Source organism: Neopsephotus bourkii, unplaced genomic scaffold (genome assembly GCF_033783945.1).
Source record: "Neopsephotus bourkii isolate Nb327-2 ecotype Australia unplaced genomic scaffold, CSIRO-AGI_Nbou_v1 NB_1052, whole genome shotgun sequence".
Lineage (NCBI taxonomy): Eukaryota > Metazoa > Chordata > Aves > Psittaciformes > Psittacidae > Neopsephotus > Neopsephotus bourkii.
The window spans coordinates 995,116-1,009,458 of record NW_026901541.1 but is presented as its reverse complement, the minus strand read 5'-3'; the positions used below and the strand labels follow the sequence as shown (position 1 = coordinate 1,009,458).

Below are 14,343 nucleotides of genomic sequence, written 5' to 3'. Positions count from 1 at the left end.
GCCGGCAGCGCGAGGGGGCAGCGGGCGGGAGTGGGAGGGCTCGGGTCAGGGCCAGGGCCCGGTTCCGGTTCCGGAGCTCTGCTCTGGCTGCCCCGGCGGTGGCAGCGTCGGCACCAGACAGAGCCGGTGGGAGGGGAGGCTGCAGGGCATAGCGCGGGGTGCAGAGAGGGCCTGCACCGGTCTCCTGAGGGGAGGGTGCACAATGGGCAGCGCTGCACTCGGTGCTCCCTGGTGGAGGCCCTCCTGCAAGAGGGGCTGAGCTGCGGGCACTGTCTGTAGCTGAAAGGTGTCAGGGGAGCTGAAAGGGAGCTAGACAGCTTGGCCCAGGCCCAGACTGTGCAGGGGACACAAACGTCCACCAGAGCGCATACAGGAAAGGAGGAGGGCATTAATACAGGAAGCTGGGAGCTGGTAACAAAAGAAAAAAAAAAACAACCACAAACCAACAAAACCAGGAAGAGGTGATTCTCCTGTTTTAATCGGTGCTGGTGCATAGACCTCAAAGCCCGGGACCAGCCTCCCTTGGGACCTGCACTGCAGATAGACCCTCAGAACTACATCAGAGCTTGTCCTGCAGAATGATACCCATGACATATCATAGCTGTTCTGACTATTCTGTTCCGTTCTGTTCCGTTCCCTTCCCTTCTATTACATTCCATTCCCACCACTCACAATGGATTATACAATGGAACCATCATTTACCTCAAGTGCCAAGGGGGTTTCAGCACCAAAAAACCCTTGCAGATACACAAATCAGAAAAGTTGCAGGTGGAAAGAGTATTTTATTTATTTATAAGTAAAGCTATTTATCCTATTTTTACTTTATCTTAGGTTAGTTTAACTTAGTTTAGTTTAGTTGATTTTAGCCTAGTCTAGTTTAGGTTGTATTTTCTTTTCCTAAATCTGTCAGAGCGGTGCTGTGGTGGTGCGTGAGCAGTGCAAGAACCCAGCCAGAATGGGCCGGGGAAGACCTGACAAGGGGTGGTGCTCAATGCCACAGAGGACAGGCAACAATCCCGGGGCCACGCTGGGGCCACCCTGGGAGTCCAGAACTCTGCCTCCCCCCTGATGCGGGGCACGAGGGCCAGCTGCGTGGAGCACGAGCCACTGCCTTTGGGCCACAATAACCCAAAGGAGCCCCGTGAAGGGGCTGTGCTCGGCTGCGGGGGAAGGCAAAAAACCCCGGGGACACTTGCTAGTTCACCTGGGGGCAAAAAAGCTCTTCCCACCCCAGCTGCAGGACACAAGGGCCACCTTCGTGGAGCATGAGCACCAGGCAATAACCAGGACGGAATGCACCGAGGAGCCCTGGCAAATGGTCACGCTCAGTGCTCAGAGGAAGGCAAAAAACCCCCGGGGACCAGTGCCAATCTGTCCCGGGGGAAAATTCCTTCCTGACCCCAGTGCTGGCGATCGGCTACTCCCTGAGCACCTGAGCAAGACCTGCTCCTGGTCCATGGGCTGGTTATGGCTCTTGGGGGACACTGGCACTGCCTTTTCTGCCTCCACCTGGAACCATCTCAGGGGCTTCCAAGAACAGCAAAGTGACCCTGGCCTGATCAACCCTGGGGGCAAGAATCCTTCCTATGCCTGGCTGTGGGAGCTCCAAAGCACTGGGGGAGGGCACTGTGCTGTCTGCGGACCCTATTCCTTATGGCTGCTGCCACTATCTCCCCAGAAGATGAGGGCGGAGATCTCCCCACAGCCTGAAGCAGGATTTCCATCCATCCAATGAGCTGCAAGGGTGGCCCCTCCAGGAGCTGGAATTGCAGCAGAGAACCTCCCGCACCTTCGGGCAGTCTTCCACCCTCTGCCCCTCCAAGTAATTCCACGGGTGCCTCAAGGAATTCCTCTCAGGTGCCTTCAGGCTTCAGCTCTGTCCTGGTGGCAGCGCCGGGTACTCTGGCAGTGGGAGCCAGGAGGATGCTGCCTTATGCTGCCCCAGAGCACTGTGATGCTGTGTTGGTGGGTGGTGGCCCTGTGACACGGGGGTGATGGGGCCTCTGCAGCCCTGCCCACTGCAGCCCTGCTGCTGCTGCCCCTTTGCCCAGCATCCCTTGGAGAAAGGCCTTTGGGCTGCTGGCCCTGAGGCTGTGCTGTGCCCAGGAGGCCCCAGGCATGTCCCTGCCCATGGGAGCCACACACTGGGCACTGCTGCTGGGTGTCCCTGTAAATTAATCTGTGTGTTCAGACTGCATCAACAAAGGCATTTATACCACGTACAGTCATTTGACTGTTGCCATCCCAGAGGTGAAAGAAAGGGGTTTTGGTTCCCTCTGTATGAACTCTGCAGAAACGTAGAGAGCATGCAGGAGTTCCTCACTGTTCCTTATCGTTACACCAAGAGGCATTTGCTGCTACGCTGCTTATGGTGAGGCCTTCTTCTTGGAAAGAAGAAGAATTTGAGAAATCTCTTCTGTGTTTGTTACACAGAGTGTTTAGGTATTTGCCTGTGTTTATTATTCATGTGGCTAGTCTGGGGGTTTACCTCTTGTATTCCTACTTGAATGCAACACTTCACTGACTGCTGTCTAATTCCATGTTTTTGATAGCGCAAGAAAGTGTTTTGATTCTGGTTCAGCTTAAACCGTGTGGACTGAGCAGTTTTTCCCTACAACACTCAGGAAGAACAAGTAACTGACTCAGTTTTAAAAATATCAGCTAAGTATCACGTGAGGGTACTGTATAGAGGGCAGAGATTTAGAGATTGGCAACACATCTCCCCAGCCCGTTTGCTCAAATTCTTGAAACGCAGAATGACTGCTGGTCTCTCTCCCATAGGCTTATTTCTTGAGTAGGCTGTCAGTGGGGAAAGGGAAGGTCGCCGAGTTTGTTACTGGCAATGCCGGTGTAGGTTGCAGAAGACAGCTCCAGCTGGGTTCCTGTCTGAAATGAGGAAATCTTTGTGTCTGAACAAAGTGTTCTTTCAGGCAAAACACCTATGTTTTTCACATACAACAGTAGAAAATGCTGCTCCCTCTGCCCAGTTCCGGTACAAAGTGAGCATAATCCCCTCTTGGAAACAACAAGGAAAAAACAATATACCCAAGCAGAAACATGCCCTTCTCTATCTATAGGTATATCAGCTTTATCTCTGTATCTCTGCATCTTTATCTACATCTCTGCCTCTCTCTACCTATCTGCTGGGGTAGTGCAAATAAATCCTCACATCACAGCAGCACTGGTAAGTGCAATGGAGGGCTTGTGCCGAGGACACCAGTTTGAAACCCCAGAGTTGCAGGCAAGGCAAAGGGAGACACGCTGCAGGGAACTGCAGCAGCGATGCTGTTGCAAAAGCTGTAGTAATTGGAGGCAGGAACAGGAGAAGCTGTGAAGGGACAGCTTGATGCCAATTCACACGGTGTCCCGAGTTGGTACCAAAAGGGAAGGGTGGGTTCCAGAAGAAAGCGATCAAGGAATAGTGACCTCCCTAGGTGGGGGAAGAGCAGGGCCGTGGGGAAAAGGTAGAGTCAGAAGGGTGGGTTCCAGCAGGTCAAAGGAATTGATCTTGCCCCTCTACTCTGCCCTCATGAGACCTCACTTGGAGTATTGTGTACAGTTCTGGTGTCCTCAATTTTAAAAAGGACATGGAACTCATGGCCAGAGGAGGCCATGAGGATGATCAGGGGACTGGAGCACCTCCTGTATGAAGACAGTCCGAGAAAGTTGGGGCTGTTAAGCCTGGAGAACAGAAAGCTGCATGGAGACCTCATAGTATCTGAAGGGGGCCTACAAGGATGCTGGAGAGGGACTCTTTATCTGAGACTGTAGTGATAGGACAAACAGTACAGTTTCAAACCTAAACAGGGGAATTCTAGATTGTATATAAGGAGGAAGTTCTTTACTGTGAGGGTGGTGAGGCACTGGAATGGGTTGCCCAAAGAAGTCGTGAATGCTCCATCCATGGCAGTGTTCAAGGCCAGGTCGGACAGAGCCTTGGCCTTGGGTGACATGGCTTAGTGTGAGGTGTCCCTGCCCATGGCAGGGGGCTTGGAACTAGATGATCATAATGTCCTTTCCAGCCCTAACCTATGATTCTGTGATTTGAGTCCATATCAGTGAACCCAATATTTAGTTTCAGAATGTGTTTATTGGACCTTTTGTCAACCTTCAAGTCCATTTCTTACTGGAAAAAGAACACTCCCTGTTGCAGTAAGTAAGCGTGTGGACTCTGGTGTCGTACCAGAGGGAGGCTGTGTGCCCAGGCACCATATCTGTTGTTTACTTACCTGCTGCTGGTGGCTTATTAGTACCTTTCAGATGAACAGTAGTCTTCCAGATGCTTGGTTAGGAATTCTTTAGAGGATATAATTATTTTTTTTAATAAAATTAAGCAATTAGTCCAGGAGCTAATTAAGCTTAGCATTTGGTTTTCTAGGGTAGCATATGAAACATGAATTTGAAGATAGGATTCATTTATCTTTTGGTGACAAATCTAGGTAACTGGTGTGCAATTTGGGGGGCAGATGAAGGTACTTATTCAAATAACAGTCACAGATAATTACAATAATTAACAGATAATCACAGATAATTAACAGTCACACGTTAATTACCCTATGACAGCTGCAGCCAGATTTAACAAACCATTTGTCCTCCCAGAATAAAGTAAATAAACTCTCTTGCTCCAAGGGGTGCTTTTGGCATGGTACTTTCCACATGCCTGAGAAGCACATCTTCTGATAACCACTGCTGCTGGTGATTGCAAAGCATATGCAAGGAACAAGTCCTGATGAAGCTGCTTGAAGAGTTGAATTATATTGGTACAAGCTGGGAACTCTCCTAGATCAGTATTCATCACTGCTCTGGTCCTTTTCCATTGACCTTGCCGCCAAGTCAGTAGTTATACTCAAATAACCGTCTTAGTGATGAGGCAAGAGCAGTCAGTGGTGGCCCCAGTTAGCCCCTGTGTCATTAGTCTGTGTTGGAAAACCCTCTACCAGACACCTCAGTGTGACAATCACATGGTTGTATTTATAGAGATACATACTTTGTGACAAATGATCACTGCCTCAGAAATGAAAGATGGGTAATATGTAAATCTTCATGTTAAAATAGAAGCAAAATGGATTATGCGGTGTGCAAGCAATTAATGAAGGCAAACCTGAAAATAAGGGGTTCCAGGAAGAAGAAGAGGTTCCCCATGACATTTTGGGGGGACAGATAAGGAATCAGGTAGGGAGCTGGCTGGTGTCTGTCACAGCAGCTGGGAATGGCAGGGTGACACTGCAGACCCTGTTCCCCTGTATGGACTGTGAGCTATGCCTGTTTGCAAAAGATAGGCTGAAATGCCTTTGGTCTCACCGGATTAAGCCCAAGGGCTGAGCTTTTCTGTATGCTTTGAGTGTGATGTAGTCACGTCCAGTTTAGCTTCCCTGTATGAATAATACACTGCAACAGGTTGTCCAGAGAAGGATCTGGATGTCCCATCCCTGGAAGTGTTCAAGGTCAGGTATGGAATTCTGATCATCCTGATCTACTGAAAGATGTTGGACTAGATGATCTTTGAAGGCACCTTCCAACACAGACCATTCTCTGATTCCCTGGTGTTGTCTGCATGCAGACCTATAACCTGTGAATGTCCAGGTGCCTGGAAATGAGGCTCCATGGATGCTTTATGCCAGCTAGCTTAGGAGGAAACAAATCCCTTCAGACATTCCTACCACCTTCCACTAACTGGAAGCAGGACCAAGTAAATGGATGAGCTTAAACGATGGGTCAGAGCTGTGGATGGATAAAGAGAGCCTTTTCTCCCCATCTTCAAGGGTACATGCCTTTCTCATGGAGGGACTTAACATTTTGGCCACTGATTTTCCACCCTGTGAGCTGTAGGCAGACATTAGGTCCCATCTTGAGCATGGATTTACATGCACAGTTGCAATAAACCCAACAATCTGCTGTGTTGGATTGCAGAGGGGGTCTCTCCAGTTTGTGATCTCACGTGGATCCCCAGGGTGGCGGAAAAGCACAACACTTTTAGGGAGACAGCACTGTAAGCAAGATGGGAAGATTTATCAGAATGACTTGTATTTATGAGCCCTTTTGGGTGTCTGAATAAACTTAGATTATGAAGAGCTAAGGCAGATTATTTGAAAATGGATCTTGTGAGTAGATGAGGCTTTCTAACCTTCTTCTGATTTGTTGCTGTGGTTGATAGTCATGTGTCTGTAAATTTTAAAGGATAAAGGTAATGTGGACATGGACATTTACAGGCAGTGTAAAAACAGTTTGATCAACAAGACAGTGAAGGCTTCATGACAGAGGAATAAGTCACATCCATCCTTCCATAGCTCTCTCCTCTGTGTTCATATCAAAATGTTTGTGTAAGCCATTACATTGCATTATCCTTGTGTAAATTGAGGATATTTTTGTATTGTGTCCTTTGATGTGGACATTGCTTGGGTGCAACTGAGACAAATTTTCAACTGTGTCAGTTTTTAACCACACGTGTAGCTTAGAGATTACTAAGTATTAAGAATGAGTTGTGTTTGGTTTTTGGGGGGGTGGTTGTGTGGGTTTTACAACCCCTCTGAACTGCTTCTCTGGCTCTTAACTGTGTGTGTACCTATGTGGACACACCAGCCTTTCTCTTCTTCCCTTGTGATGTCTGCCTGCCTATTTTATTTATTTTCCACTCATAACTTCTCATACATGTCCAAATCCTGTAAGCTAAATTCTTCTGCATTTTCCTTGTAACTGACCAGGCTCTTTCTTTTTTCCCAATTCCATTCTTGCCAATCTGTGACTCCCAAACCTAAACACTAGCGCAGTCCCCTCCCTTGGCCCTCCCTGCACTCCCCCATGCAGCAGAGTCCTACCAGCACTGGCTTGCACAAGTGAATCAACCCCTTAAATGGGGTGTCATTCCCTGTGTGTGTATGCAAGGGAGGGTGGAATCCTCCCTGAGGACTGGTTATGGGGGAAGAACTTGGGGCAACTATCATGTACCATATATTTGGGCTGGGTCTTGTCCTTAAAAGTTTTTACACTTATTTTTACTTCTTCACAGTTCCATGTGTTCTCTTATATATTATCTTAATATATAAAATACATCTAGAGGAGACATACAGTATTCCTCTTTTCTGCATAACTGTAGCCTCCCATTCAGCAAGGCACATGAATATAATCCATACTTCTTAAACTGGGTTACCTGAAGATAATGCTGATCCAGAAAACATCATTGTAAAAAAATCACTGAAGTGCCCTGCAGATATACTTGAAAACTTGTCAGAATATCAAAACCTGCACTTCTTTTTGTTGCCAAGCTTCTCATATAGAAACAACAATCAGCCTACAGGTGAGATGCAGAGGAGCAGATTCACCATGCGAAAGCTTCAGCCTTGAAGTCCAGTGTGTGGACACCACTGACTCCCTGTACAGGCACTTCTACGGCAAAGTTCATCTGTTCCACCTTAGGAGGTGGATTAATTGGACCCTTCAACTCCCATTTCTCCCTGCTGACTATAAAAACACTCCATATAGCTATCTCAGTGCCAGGCCTATATGTTATTTGAAGTTAGTTGAGGAAATTTTACCCAGAATGACTGCTAAGAAGAAAATTTAAAAGAAAACAAAAAAGGATGACAGACACTTTCATTCTTTTCAGAGGAGAAAAAAACAGTTCCTTCATAGTACATGGGGCAAAACTGGTCACCTTAAGAGGGTGAAACAGCTTAATGTAATGTTTGACATATAAATTTGCATCAAAATTTACACAAACAAATGCCCCAGACTTGAATAGCCTACCCTTAAATACACATCCAAATCCATTTTAGTACAGAACATTATCATTTATCACACAGGCAAATACAGGTTGTTTCCATGGCAAAAAAGTAAAAGAAGCTGAATAGCCAGGTGCTACTGATATTAAATATAAATAAAACAGCATCCTTAGAGACTGGTCTTTGAATCAGTAGTAAAATCTTATTAATTTATATATAGCAGAAAATTATGTCTGAAAGTATAAAACTTTTGAAAACTGCTTCAGAAGATTTTGTACATTGCTGCGGTTACTTTTGTAGCTATTGCTTTTTGTCCTGAAAAGTGATTTCTTTTCAGCCAACTTCTGTCCCCAGTGTCAAATTCCAGGAAAGAAAAGGAACAAGTAAAATGTATATTCATTTAGATACAAAGGAATATAAATGAATATGAAGGAAGAGGCGTAAACGCAGCATAGTTCTGTTATTTTAAGAGTTGTATTTTTGCATTAGGGGCTGCTTCCCTATGCCTGTTTATCTGCATATGCGTGTTTATGTGTTTCTATATGCACAAATGATAAGTAGCAACATTGTTTACATTTTTATGCCTGAAGCCCTTGACTGGATTTTCATAATGCCAGGAGGGCCCATTCAGGGTTCAGATCCTGCTGTGCAAATACTCACTTAGACTTCTGCCCCAAAGCGCTTGTAATTTTAAAAGGATAAAATGTGTCAGGGGAAATAATTGACTCTCTCTGGTTAAATGGGAGGGTCAGTCAGCTCCAGGACAAGTATTTGGACTTGCCTGGCACTGATTTATTGTGAATCAGCAGCACCAACATGGCTCTGTACTGGGCTCACAGCCAGATTATCCCTCCTTCTTGGGCTGATGGGTGGCATTGATGTCTCTGACCTCTCCTGAGCTGCACAGCAATATTTTCCCCTCCCAGAGAAGACTCCCCATGGCATAAATCAGCCCATTTTTCCACTTGCACATTTGCTAGGAATCATTCCCGAGACTCATGTGAGGAAAAGATTTTCCTGTTGTTGGACTTCTTTCTGAACTTACAGGCTTGTTTCTCCATCATATATAAAAGGAAGGGCAGGTACAAGGAAGATCAGTTTGGAACTTCTGAGGAGTAGCAAGCTCTGGTACATCCCTATGTGTTGCTTTTCCTGGGTCTGTGTGTCATCCTTCCACAAACACTCTCTCCCAGAACATCTTGTGCATAAGGTCCAGGCCCTCAACTCCAATATACGGCTGCAGCTGGGCAGGGAAGGAGAGAGGTTGCCTTGAGAGCAGGATGGAGGTGACAAGAAAAGCAAGGCATGGGGACATCCCTGAGCCCCCAGTCCTCTCTGGAGCCAAGGAGCCAGCCTGAAAATCAGGCACTTGTGTTTGCTGAAGACAAGGAGGCTTGATTTGCACTGGTGACTCTTGGAGAAGTTTTGCACCTCTGTGTTTATATTAGTTGTCAGCCCTGCTGGTATTGGGATGAGCCGGATCACCACTGCTGATGTACTCAGTTCAATCCTGCTGTGGATGGTGGAGGAGAAACACAGTGATACAAATGCAGCCATTTGGCCTTTCTGTTGCTCCCATATTTCTGTATCTCTCATGAGGAATCTCCCAAGTGACTAGGAGTGGAACTTAAACTGACTGCTTTCTGTTGTGGTTTAAGCTCAGATGGTTTAAGCTTGCTCCAGTCACTTTTGAAAAGCAGTAGCAACTACACCTTCTTTGTGGCTGTGGTATGTAACAGTAGAACAAAAGATACAAACTGGTGAGATTGTCCACTGTACCTCCATTGGCAGATTTACATAAAATTCAGAAACACCTAACACCCTAATTTCCTTCTACTATACAAATCCATGGTATTTTGGTGTTTTTACCATCCCTGTGATGTTGGCCCAAGAAGTCACAGAAGTTTGGGAAGGCTTTAGATAGCAGATTCGAAATTTCAGCATAATTTGCAGCTAATGCCTGAACCCCTGTTTCATGATCTCAGCCTAGTGCATGTGCTTGCAAGTTAAGTCATCCTTGTCTCCGTTCCTCAGGGTTTGCATATACAAACCATTAGCAGCCACTGAGGTTGATGTTTGGTTAGGTGGATTTATAAAGTGGAAATCTGCTGATGGATCTGTGGGGATATTCTAGACAGCTATTTGCATTGGATTTGTACATATATAAAAAGAAAGGTTACTGGCAGTCATAGTTTTTAAATAAAGTGCTTAAATAATAAATAAGTAATGGTATGTTTAACTGAGGTTCAGGTTTACCCCTTGGGAATAGACACAGCTGACAAATTGGCAGAAGTTCTTCTCCACTGCTGCTGCAAGACTAAAGAACATTTTTAATGTGCATCCTTGTGTGGTTACACTTCTAAACCAAATGTCACCAGCTGAGTTGGTTTTGTGGGCTACTCCACAAAGTCTCTGTGCAAAACCTTCCCTCCTTGCAGATGTGTTTAAGCCTTAACTCCAGTTCCTTGTGGAGTCTGCAGAGGTATCCCAGAGCACAGGCTGCCAGAGAAAAAAGTAATATGAAAAAAGCAAAGAAATGGGGGGGAGGAGTGGAGGAGGGGAGGAGGATTGGTGTCATATTAGTTCAGAGAAGATGAGAGTCTCATGGAAGTTGAGATGGGGTTTCTTCCCCTTCCCATTTCATTGTCCCTTATGCACTCCCACACGTGACACTCATCGAGGTCTGTAGTAAGTACAGGCTGTTTGCTTAGGTAATCTTGGACTGTCTGCTGGGATCTTTAATCATCCTAAAAACAGGTATTTCTTTTTTGTTGGAGGTGGGGATCAAATGAGATGCATGTGTTGAACACCTGGTGAGGCAAAACTAGTTATGTCTTCTTCTCCACTGGCACAGTTGCAAAGTCCCCAAGCCCCACATTACTAACAGGCAATGTCTGACAATCTGCCACTGTCATGATGCTGCCTGATGTGACCAAACAGAGATTCAATGAATAAAGAAACAGGCAAAAATGACTTTGTATTGTCTGTGGGTTGCAGAGAAGGACTTGGCAGTACTGGTGGATGAAAGAGCGAACATGATGCAACAATGTATACTCATACCCAGAAAGTCAACCATATCCTGGGCTGCATAAAAAGAAGTGTGACCAGTAGGTCAAGGGAGGTGATTCTGCCCCTCTGCTCTGCTCTGGTGAGACCCCACCTGCAGTAGTGCATCCAGCTCTGAAGTCCTCAGTAAAAGACAGACATGGACCTGTTGGAGCAGGTCCATGTCTGCGTTTTACTCACAGGAGCACTTCTTCTGTGGGGAAAGGCTGAGGGAGCTGTGGTTGTTCAGCCTGGAGAAGAGAAGGCTCCAGGGGCCTGGTTATGGCCTTTCAGTACTTAAAGGGGTCTTATAAGAGAGATGGAGATACAGGAGGACCTGTTGTGATAGGACAAGGGGTAATGGTTTCAAATCAAAGGAAAGTTGATTCAGACTAGATATATGGAAGAATTTTTTACAATGAGAATGGTGAAACACTGGAGTAGGTTGCCCTGAGAGGTGGTAGTTGCCCCACCCAAGGAAACATTCAAGGTCAGGTGGGATGGGGCTTTGAGCAACCTGGAACAGTTGAAAATGGCCCTGCTTATTGCAGGGGCGTTGCACCAGATGACCTTTGAAGTTTCCTTCCCACCCAAACTATTCTATGATTCTGTGGATATGGCACATTTATGCATTCATTCACTTCTCACGTCTAGACTACAGTTAATCCAGAAATCACAGCTACTCATATGGAAAAACACTTATAGGAGTAGTCTTGTATTATTGTACCATTAATCTTTAGGTGATCGCTGGAAGTGCTTAACAGGATCTTACTGCGTAAGCCCCTCTTTTAGACACCTTTGGAGAGTGTTCCATTGCACTCTGTACTCGAGCAGGGCCTCAGCTATGTAACAGGCATGAACGTTTGCATCCGTGTCTGATCTACTTACCTTTTAAGGTCCATGGAGAGAAAAAGGCACTTCTAGGTCATGATTCGTCTTGTCCAAATGTAGGCATGAAGCATAATTACATGAATTACACTCTAAACCTGCTTGTTTCTCTCAACTATATTGGGAAATTGTACAAGGAGGATGGGGTGACTAGCTTATATGCATACACCTACCCTGAGAATGTCTCCAGGGAGGTGAGTTGAACCTCCCACAGGTCTAAGACAAGAGTGATGAACCCTCTGGAGGGTCTTACAGAATCATAGATTATCCATCTCCATTGCTTAGGAAATGAGTCAAAGGCAGGCACCCAGCTTAAACTAGACACTTATCTTCTAAGTTTCTAAAATTAAATTAAATTAATCACACCCTGAATCTGTATCAGCCACAAATAAGCAAATATTTCTTCTAGAACTATTGTGCATTCTCCAAAAGAGACATCAAGGATTCAGGAGGCAAATGCAGAAAAAATTCTGAGAAGTTTCACATTTAATTTTTTAGTATTTTATTTAAAGCTTTTTATCTTATAAGTTTTATCTTTGATGATCAATTTGTAACTCAAAACACAGAACAGATTAAACCCCCTTTGGCATTGGAAGGGTTAATCTGAGTACCCTGATGGCAGGGAGGTTGTACCTGGCTAGTTGAGGGCAGGTTTGGACACTTCCTCCGTAACTTTTATGGCATCAATCTGTTCTACTTCAAATACCTGTTTCTCAGTAACTTGAGGAGGGAGAGGACTGCTTTCTGGAAGTTGTCTACTGTCACTACGTAGAGCAGTAAGTTTGCAATGGTGTTTAATGCTGCTAAAGGTTTAACAATATTATACATATCATGGATCAAGTTATTCAAGTGGCAGCTAACCGGTCGTGCTCGGACCTCCAGGCGAATTCCTCGAAAGACGTGGAAGGGGAGGAAGCATGCATAGAAGAGCACTAAGATGACAATGGCAAGTCTGCGAGCCTTCTGTTTGTAGAAAGCCTGTGTGTGTGGCCCAGTGGCTAAGGTGTAAATAATGAGCGTGTAACACAGAGTCACAGTAAGCAAGGGCAATAGGAAGGCAAACATCAGCAGCCAGTTATACCATCGACTAGTTTGAAGATCCGCAGCAGCAGAGAGGTCAGGACAGATTGTCTTGTTCTGCGCATGCCTTGTGGCAATCAAGATGCCCAAGGGGCTGATGGTGGCCAGGGAAATCATCCAAACAACTACGGAAGTCACCACTGCCCATCTCCGTTTTTTAACAAAAAAGAATTTAATTGGGTAGACAACTACGAAAAAGCGTAAGATGCTGAAGCAGCTAAGGAAGATAATACCACTGTACATGTTGAAGTTGAAACCAAAGTGAATAAACTTGCACATGAAGTCTCCAAAAATCCAGTTATTTCCATTAACAGAGTAGTGTATAAAGAAAGGAAGTGTGGCTAAATATAGTAAGTCAGTGATAGCCAGGTTGAACATAATGATGGTGCTGCTTTTCCAGGGCCTCATCTTGGCAAAGTAAACAAAAATTGTGACGATGTTCGCCGGGAAGCACAGTACAAAGATTAGGCTGTAAAAGACAGTGAGATAGTATTTCCCTTCTGAGAAATCTTCATTCTTGCAGGTTGTAAATGGGTCTGTGTGGCCTGATTGAGTAGTAAAATTGCTGGTGCTTTCAGATGCCATGTTTGCAGAGATCTTCTTAAAGCTTTACAAAAAAAATCAGGTGTTTAGTTTTAATTGATTTGTTGGGACAAATGCATTCAGTTACATCATTTGCTGCTGGAGCAAATGTATATGTTTGACAAGGCATAATAGAGTAAAAATGGGGATTTGCCAGCATACCCAGGTCTGACCTAGGTAACCCCACTGAAAAGTTTAACTTCACCCTCCTCTCTCCTTTATTTTTTATTTTGATAATTATTTTTCTTCTCTTGATTTATTTAAACTCCTACCTTGAAGAAGACAATTACTGCTTATCTGGAAATCTGCAGGAGTAGAAAGCACATATTTATAGACCTAGAGAGATTTTGGGCAAGATTTTGCAAGACTGCGAATTAGTCTTAGCTTTTTAGACAGTAGTAGAACTGTACCCATATCTTATCTACATTAATCTGAGCTAATCATTTTTTTGTGCTCATGAAACCAGAGGTGCTGTTCTTGTTTCATGAAAACCGAAAGATGGCAGGTTCAAATACAGATCTCAGGACCTGATGTTCCAATAACCTGACAATCAAGGCTCATTCCATAAATATGAGGTTGCTCTCTTGGAGTCATCAGAGTATAAAGCTATTAAAAACAAGAAAAAAAGGTCCAGCTAAGCTTTTAAAGACTGCTACTGAAAGTGCAGAGTGAAGATGGAAAGCACAGATATTGAGTGAAAGCACTGATTTTGCTTCCCATTCTGTGTGAACTGGAGCCAGATAGACTTGTCTTTGAAATGGTTTCTTATCTACCATAGCCAATTTGAATCTATTCACAGTGAGTTCAAGATACAACCTTTCTTGGTAGTGCTTTAACCTGAAACAGTGGTAAGCAAGGATAAAAATCATCTTATATAACTTCAGATATCAGAAAGTTAGATGCTTAAAGTGAAGCCAGTCATCCTAGGCCCCTCTTTAAAGCCCCTCTTCATCATCAAGGGAGAGAGGTAGGATCCTCCAGGACATAATATATCTTCCCATATGTGAGGTTTCTATGAAAAATTATTTAC

General features: G+C 44.9%; 1 protein-coding gene across 1 annotated transcript; it reads right to left on the bottom strand.

Moving 5' to 3' along the window:
* Nucleotides 1-12,276: 12,276 nt before the first annotated feature.
* Nucleotides 12,277-13,736, bottom strand: LOC133216435 (2-oxoglutarate receptor 1-like). Its single transcript, XM_061361124.1, has one exon. The coding sequence runs from the start codon at nucleotides 13,314-13,316 to the stop codon at nucleotides 12,345-12,347; it is 972 nt and encodes a 323-aa protein (XP_061217108.1). The 5' UTR covers nucleotides 13,317-13,736; the 3' UTR covers nucleotides 12,277-12,344.
* Between the last annotated feature and the right edge of the window lie 607 nt (nucleotides 13,737-14,343).